The 7,634-nt window shown below is 43.8% G+C and overlaps 1 protein-coding gene across 1 annotated transcript; it reads right to left on the bottom strand.

The window, feature by feature from the left end:
• Positions 1–42: 42 nt before the first annotated feature.
• gpr143 (G protein-coupled receptor 143) lies at positions 43–5,860 on the bottom strand. Its single transcript, XM_023950508.2, has 9 exons — positions 5,434–5,860; positions 4,748–4,857; positions 4,490–4,584; positions 4,233–4,325; positions 4,029–4,138; positions 3,834–3,942; positions 2,733–2,850; positions 2,401–2,656; positions 43–1,021 (listed from the first exon to the last, which is right to left on the bottom strand). Exons 1-9 carry the CDS (start codon positions 5,687–5,689, stop codon positions 918–920), a joined length of 1,251 nt encoding a protein of 416 aa, XP_023806276.1. The 5' UTR covers positions 5,690–5,860; the 3' UTR covers positions 43–917.
• Between the last annotated feature and the right edge of the window lie 1,774 nt (positions 5,861–7,634).

Below are 7,634 nucleotides of genomic sequence, written 5' to 3'. Positions count from 1 at the left end.
CTGCCTTTTGATTTCTGGATTATTATTTTTGCACTCAACAGCAAATTTACAAGGCTTTTATTTTGACACAAAAGGTTTAATACAAGAATACAAGATGGGACAAAAACATCACCTCAGTTCAACAAACAAAACTAGTGTTTACAAGGTGAAGAGCAAAAGTGCATTTTCCAAAACAAATGGATCTCATTGACAGGAAAACGTAAATGTCAGAAACGAAGGACGATGTCACGCTTTCTTTCTGCGCCTATTCTGTCAAATAGTTGACATTTAAAACACAGTATGGTAGCACGGAGTCCCCTTTTATTTAATTTGTTTAAATCTGGTGTCATTTTGAAAAGGATCTGCTTTTTAGAAGGTTTATCTGGTACTAAAGATCAACTGTTTTCTGTGCACAAAGTGGGAAAAAAGTCACTTATTTGTGCCCACATGCTATTATGTTTACACAAGATGGAAAAACCAAGTGCTTACAAAATAAAAGACAAAGATCAGCCATCTTAAATGCACAAGAGATTGTTTTTAAACTGTTTCTATGCAAAGTATTTTTGTATAAATAGTAAAAAAAAATTTGGCTAACATTTTTGATTAAAAAAAAACTTATTTTGTACTATTAACTGGTTAATCTGACAAAAAGAATGACTATCTGATGATTATTTCACAATAAAAGTCTATGGGATTTTGGTTTCTTGGAGCCAGCGATGGAGGAGGGGGGGTCACTCAGTCCAGTTTTCAAATACAATCAATAATTTGCAGCAGGTATTTATCTGTAATCTAAATGTTTTTGTTTTCTAAAGTTCCTTAGTGGAACTGTTGGGGCTCCATACTGTAAACGCAGCTCAGAAATCCCAGGAAAGTGACTCTTTTTTTTTTTAAAGGCTGTGAGGCTGAGGTGGAGGACGGCGGCTTGTTGGCGAGCCCGGCTAGCGCCTTACAGAGTTTCCCAAGGACTCCCCGTCTGCGTCTACATCCCCACTGTCTCGCAGCTCGCTGGAAATGTGGATTTCAACTGTACTAGAGTCTGAACCTAGCAAGACACAAAATAGGGGGGTAGATTACTGAGAGTCGCTGCACATCTTTACTACAAATCTAGAATATTTGTTATAAAGATGCATGCGATAAAGCATTTTTATCCCTCAAAATTACCACAAAAAAAGGTAAATAAACACCATTAGTCCTTAAAAGGAATAACTTTTATTGTCAGTTTCATTGATGGGAAAAAAAAAGAACAAGAACCCATGTCTGAACCAGTTTCATATAAAAATAAGTTACATGTTTAAGCAGAAAATAAAGAGGCCACGTGTCTGAAATGAGACCAAAACGGAGAGATCCTTGCATTTTTTAAATCCACAAATCCACTGGAGCCAGTTGGGCGAAGGCGCGTGTCCCCTGATGTCGCACAAAAGTGTCCCTACTAGACAACGAGTGTGTAACAAATAGGCACATTCAACACATTTTATCCAAGTAGAAATAATGTAAATAAAATACATTTAAATGTGATTTTACTTTTTTAAATGTATATCAAAACAAAATGTTTTTTCACACGGAGGCTGTCTAAAAGTGGACAGGGGGAGACATTATTTGACAAATGTTTTACCGTAGGTAGGATTAAAAAAAAAAAAAAAAGATTAATACAGCCAATTGAAGAGGGCCCCGTGTGATTGTTCGCCCGGGGCCCCTAAAATGCCAAGTCCACCACTGTTTAGAGACACCAATGATCCTATGAAGCATGTTTTTGGAGGACGCCGAAGAAGACGAGGAGAACATGAAAACTTCCCACACAGAAGACCCAGCAGGGATTTGAACCACTGCCCCACCAATTCTAAGATCTTCTTGGGGTTTTTTTGCACAGAGAAAATGATCTAAATTGATGCTGGAATGTTTTCCTTCCATCTGAAAGAGCCTGTTTTCTTCTCCTTTTTCATGCTGGAGTCCCTCCCCTGGTTGTCGTGCATAATTAATGCTTTCCCTCTGCTCTCATTACCATCTGATTATCTGTAAATGATGACACTAACAGCTTTGTGTAATGACTCGGCGCCCTGAACGAAAGGTCACGGGGTGCAAACGCGGTTAGCTGCATCGTTAATTAGATCACACGATCATTAGCATATCTGAGGATTGTGGGGGTCAGACGCTCATCAGAGTGGCAGCAGCAGCGATCATCCGTTTAGTTGGTTTCTTTTGGAAAATACATGGATCCCGGATCAAAGGATCTGAGCGGCGTTACGTAAAAACAGATGTTTGGAAAATCTTTGTAAACATAAAATGCTTCCCAGATGTTTGTCTGTTCTGATCAACCTCTTGTAACGTTGTGGGAGTGTCCGACAGAGTGATTGGTCGCTGGTGCTTAACGTCACCACCCCTGATAGACCGGAGAACTGCTGCCACCATTGGAAAGCCAGTTACCTTCTGAGAGCACGCTGATGGCGTCGGAGTGCTGCTGTCCATTTCCCATCATGCCTTTCTGGGCTTCCTGAACGTGGCTCTGGTAGAGCAGAGTCGTTCCCGCCGTGGGGTGCTGGCCGGCTGTGTTCGGTACGGAGGTGGAGCCAGAGTCCCAGGCCAGCTCCCTGCTCTGCTGCAGGCTCAGGTCCACGTCCAGGCCCGTCCAGCCGTGGAACGCCAGCGTGTTGAGGAACGCCTGCATGGGGTTCAGGATGCCCTGGAGGAGGGGAACGGGGTGACAAGGATGAGGTTTTTGCTTTTGGACGGACGCACACGCCGCTCTATTAACCCACCATGATAAACCAGGTGGTGAGGGCCGCGTTCCTGATGTCCCTCAAGCTGCTGTCGTTGATGTCCACCTGCATCTCCAGGTAGAAGAGGAGGCTCTCGTTGATGATGTTTGGCGCCCAGCTGACAAACGGCAGAAGAACCAACATTTCTAATCATTTCTTTTTGAAATATAAACACTTGAGGCCCCTCAGAATAAAAGTTGTGCTTTTGGTATGATGATGGAGGACATGTATAAAGAAAATTAGGATTAGAATTGCGTTTTCTGACTTAATTTAAATTGTGGTGAATCGGGAGTGGATGAAAAAAATGGTATTCGAAAAAGAGCAACATGGGGGGGAAGGCAGGGCGAGCAGGCGGGTTCAGGGTTTGGCCCCCAACTCAAAGGTGAATTTCTAAAAAAACAAAAAAAAAACTTCCTACTGCGACAAAAAAGGATTTGGGCGATAAACAGTATAATCAAAAGACAATGGGAACGCTTTTAAAATAGATCAAAGATGATCGGAGTGGGACAATGAAACATAAAGATAGCTTAAAAAAGTACAAAAACTGAATAAGAATACATTTTTTGCTTATTTATTAATTGCAAAGTAGAGATTGAAACCAATTTGGAGTGATGCTTCCTTTTGTGTAGACACACAGGATGCGTGTCACCACATTGGTCTTGTTTTTGTTCATTTCATTGCAGCCATCCATGCGGATGTGCATTCACTGCATTCACTTTGGGGAGGGGTTCGTTTTGGAGAAGAGCTGGGCTTTAGCCTGAGGCTGCAAAAGACACTGGTTGGTCCAAATTTACTTTTTCAAATTCTGAAGCCCTGAACATTTCTTGGAAGTCTCTGTGAAAAAACCAGTGTGCATGCATGCTCAACAAATTTTGCAAATATAAACCACAATGCATTGCATATTAACAATTTGCCATTTAAAAAAAATGCATTTAAATCAAATTTGTTATTCATCATCCAAGTTTTCTTCATCAGAACCCAGTAGATTCATAAATAGTCTTTGTAAAATGTTCGTATGAATTAAGTTTTGACTTCAGAAGGTGGGTGACTAACACTAAATAGTCTTTTAGGGGTAGTGAGGGAGTTCAGCCACCAACTTACCAAACAAAGAACACCAGCATGATTTTAAAGAAGCGGATCTTTATCTCATTGGCCAGCCGCCTCTCATTTTCCGTGTAGATTCCTTGTCGTCCCTTCAGTAAGGACGTTACTATGGAAACAAGAAGGATGCACATCTTCACAAGTCTCTGCGCGAGTGTCACCGGTGTCGCCAGGACTGAAACGTTCCGGACGGACCTGCAGAGACGGTCCTGCTGAAGAAGACGGGGTTAGCCGTGAGGACGAGCAGCATCGGCGCGTACGTGGTGACGTAGTGAGGAATGGCGTGCTGGAGGCCTTGTTCGCAACTGCACACAAGAGAGCGAGACAAGAGTTTAGATCTGCTGATGCTCAAACTCGCATCAAACCAAATGCCTACACGTTTCAAGGAAAGTGTCTCACTCTGAAATGGACGGGTAGTAGAGCATGGCCACGCCCTCCACGCACAGCAGCACAGCCAGGCCCCATGTAATCATGTGGTAAAGGACAATGGTGCTGATGGAGGGAGGGGGGTAAAAGTCATGAGACCGGGGCTCTCCGCTCATGCTGCTGCTCTTTTAACTCACAGCATAATTAGATATTAGTAATATAGTTTCAGTGAATGATTTTGTACAAAATATGTCGGTTTTGTGCTTCATCTTGACGAAGAGGAAGAGAACCTGATCCCTGCAGACGTTTTCACCACCAGGAAGACATCCACGGCGTAGCAGAACGTCCACCAGAAGGAGGCGCTGAAAAACAGCTGGATCCACATCTGTAAGGCAGATCATCGCGCTTAAGTTCACGGTTCATCGAGGTTATCGGAGCGCAATGACCTCCTCCAGACGGGAACCCTGCACGGCTGCAGGAGGTCATCGCGTGTCGTGATGCAGAGGCGTGATGCGGCTGAAAAGGAGAGGAGCAAAGGAGGTACGTACTGCACTGCCAACGCAGAAGACTTCCGGCAGCACGTCCGTGTTGTTGGCCACAGAGATGCTGCTGATGAAGTTGGGGAGTCCCAGCCACACAGCTGATCTGATGATGATGCCTGGAAAAACAAAACAAAAAAACCCTCCAGTATTTTTGTTTTTATAGATGGAGGGGAAAAAAAGGGGGGGAACATCTACGGAGGATTCTGGCTTTTATTAACACGTGGAATGTTTTTGTAGCCTCTATATTAAGAACTTCATTATTTTCAGCTAGGGAGTCCTTTTAATGATGCATTTACATCACGGAAATAGGAGCTTCCAGCTGTTGAGAGTGCTTTTTAGGAAAATATTTACAGGGGTGTTTCCATTTCCTCCACAAAACTAGTAAAAAGGTAGGATGCCCCCCCACTGCTGGTGCAGTCTTTCATTCACAAATGTGCCTCCAACTGTAGAAACACGTGACTTCACCTGTTGTCAGAAAAAAATGTCAAAGTGATGCCTCGTTAAGAATAGACGATTTATTCAAAGATCGTCTGTTGCAACACATGGACAGCTGGATTTAAAGTTTGTTTCAAAAGTTTGGTTTAATGAAGTTGTTTTTTTTAATTAATGCAACAAAGAGGTTAACTGGAAGTGTTTATGATTCCGCCTGGTGAATAAACAAGTAAATAAAAGTGGGCTGCAGCTTTGTTTACCTGCGCATCCCAGAATGTCGCAGACGCTGATGATGAAGAGGATCCGTGATGAGGAGGCGGGTCGCGGCAGAGGATACTGCCCGAGCCTGCGGTACCCTTTCCGTTTCGGCAGAATTTGCACAACGGCGAAGATGAGACTCAGAGCGGCGCTCCCCAGACTCAAAGCACCGAACAGGACCGACTGGAAGTTCACCACGAACCCCGTGGCGGCGTCTCGGTTCGGGCAGCAGAACGTCTCCAGGCGCGGGGAGGCCATGGCGCGCGCCGCGGGGAGGCAGAGCGCTGCGCCGCGTGCGTCAGGAGAGGAGGGAAAGAAGAAAAGAGGGGAGAGGAAATGAGTCCATGAGCAGGCTCCCTGACAAGTCACGGGGTTGAACCATCATGTGCTTCCATTTAATCCCTGAAGTTGTAGCTTAACGCACAATACAAGAAATCCTCTGTTGGCCGAAAAGGGGATGTGATCCTGTAGCGTTGGTCCAATTAGCGGATTCACAATCAATTAAAGAAGACCTTAAATCAATCCTCGAGGGCTGTTCAAAACTTTTCAGTTCAAACTTGTTAAATGTGGTCTTTATTGCTTATTTGCCCCATTGGGGTTTGCAGTTCATCTCTTAGTTGCCCCTAGGTGTGCATGTGAGTGTGTCTACTGCCCTGGTGACATGATCAGGGTGAACCCTGCCTACGCCCAACTAGCTGGGCTGGCTCCAGCAACCCAGAGACCCTGAAAAGGATTCAGCGGGTTCAGAGGATGGATGCATGGATGGATGGATGGATGGATGGATGGATGGATGGATGGATGGATGGATGGATGGATGGATGGATGGATGGACGGGTTTGCAGTTTTTACCAGTTTCATCTCCTCTGGAAGGGTTTCCACGTTTCGGAGACTGTCGATGGGAATGTTCTACCATTCCAGTCGTCAGTCACTGATGTTAGATGAGAGGCTCTAAATGCCAAATGTTTTTGTCAGGTTGAGGTCCGGACTTTATGCATGGGTAAAGTCACCAAACCGGCTCATTTGTGTCTTTATAGACCCCCTCCAAGGAAAATGGTGTTTTTTGTGTGTGGTGTTTTTTTTAGCATGTTCCTGCTGACAATGGAGGACTTATAAAAATCAAAATAAAAACATAAAAAAAGCTTAAAATTGCATTTATGTATTTCTTTGAAATTGTGAATAAGCAGCAGACAAAAAAGTGTGTAACCCTGTGCTATCCTAGGTACTATAACATTGGGAGTTGGGTCATCTAGACCCACTAGACAGTGCTCTGAACCTTTTTTCTTCACTTTTGATCTTCACTGGTGTCCATGGATTACATGAAATCTTTCCACCTTTATCCACCTTTGTCATGGTAGGGGGATCACGTCAATGTAAAGGTGGGGTCATCTAAGATAGCACAAGGGTTAAAAAGCTTACAATTGGCAGGCCACAAGCTCCCTGCTCTGCTCCATTCTGATGCATCCACTTGCAGACAAATAGATCCACGAACGTCTTTGTTTTCCTCTTTTGAGCTGGAATCTGGATCAAAACTGCTCCGATTTGCCCCTTTTTATTGCACCATTAACGTTAGGTTGGAGTGTGAGGGGCTGAGCCACCGGTCCCGCCCACAACCCAGGTGAATTTCTAACAAACTCCTGCCACACTGCAGAAACTATGTCCTAGAAAACAACAGTAGGCTAAAAACCATATAATAGTGAGTAAAAGACAGCCGGGAAAGCTTTTAAAATGGATCAAACATGATCTGAGTGGAAATTTCTGGACTGGTTCCACATCTCACATCATCTCAGTAGTTAATGAAGCGCCTGCTCCTTCCTAGATGTTTGTAGAAGCTGTGGAGTAATTTTATAGTCATGGAAGGGAAGAGAACACCAACTTTTAATTAATTGGATGGGTGAGCAAAAACTTTTGGCCATAAAAATAAGTGTTTTAAGGGAAAAGTGACTTAATGTTTGAGCGTTTAATACCTTTAAACTTAATAGAGCCTAAAGTGCAGACATGATCGTCTCTCCTCAGATTAATAAACAGGATCTTTGCATTGAGAGGAGTTTTTCGCTTCATTAAAGTCTTCCATAAAAGCACTGAATTAAGAAGGTCAGGACATTTACAATGGATTCATGGATTCAGAGCAGCTGGAGTCTGGAAGGCCAAATCCAGCTCATGCACACAGTTCCATCCTCTCATCAAGCCGCCTGCAGCCCCTTTT

Source organism: Oryzias latipes, chromosome 21, assembly GCF_053564925.1.
Source record: "Oryzias latipes strain Hd-rR chromosome 21, Olatipes_Hd-rR_3.1".
Taxonomy (NCBI): Eukaryota; Metazoa; Chordata; class Actinopteri; order Beloniformes; family Adrianichthyidae; genus Oryzias; species Oryzias latipes.
The sequence above is the reverse complement of the archived record's forward strand: the minus strand, read 5'-3'. Positions and strand labels throughout refer to the sequence as shown.

Bases quoted from the DNA above. Each gene is read 5' to 3' on its own strand.
- gpr143 (XM_023950508.2), bottom strand. From the start codon at position 5,689: ATGGCCTCCCCGCGCCTGGAGACGTTCTGCTGCCCGAACCGAGACGCC. The intron at 4,139-4,232 runs GTGAGACACTTT...TCTTGTGTGCAG, and splicing joins TACTACCCGTCCATTTCAGA to TTGCGAACAAGGCCTCCAGC. The intron at 3,943-4,028 runs GTCCGTCCGGAA...TTGTTTCCATAG, and splicing joins CAGCAGGACCGTCTCTGCAG to TAACGTCCTTACTGAAGGGA.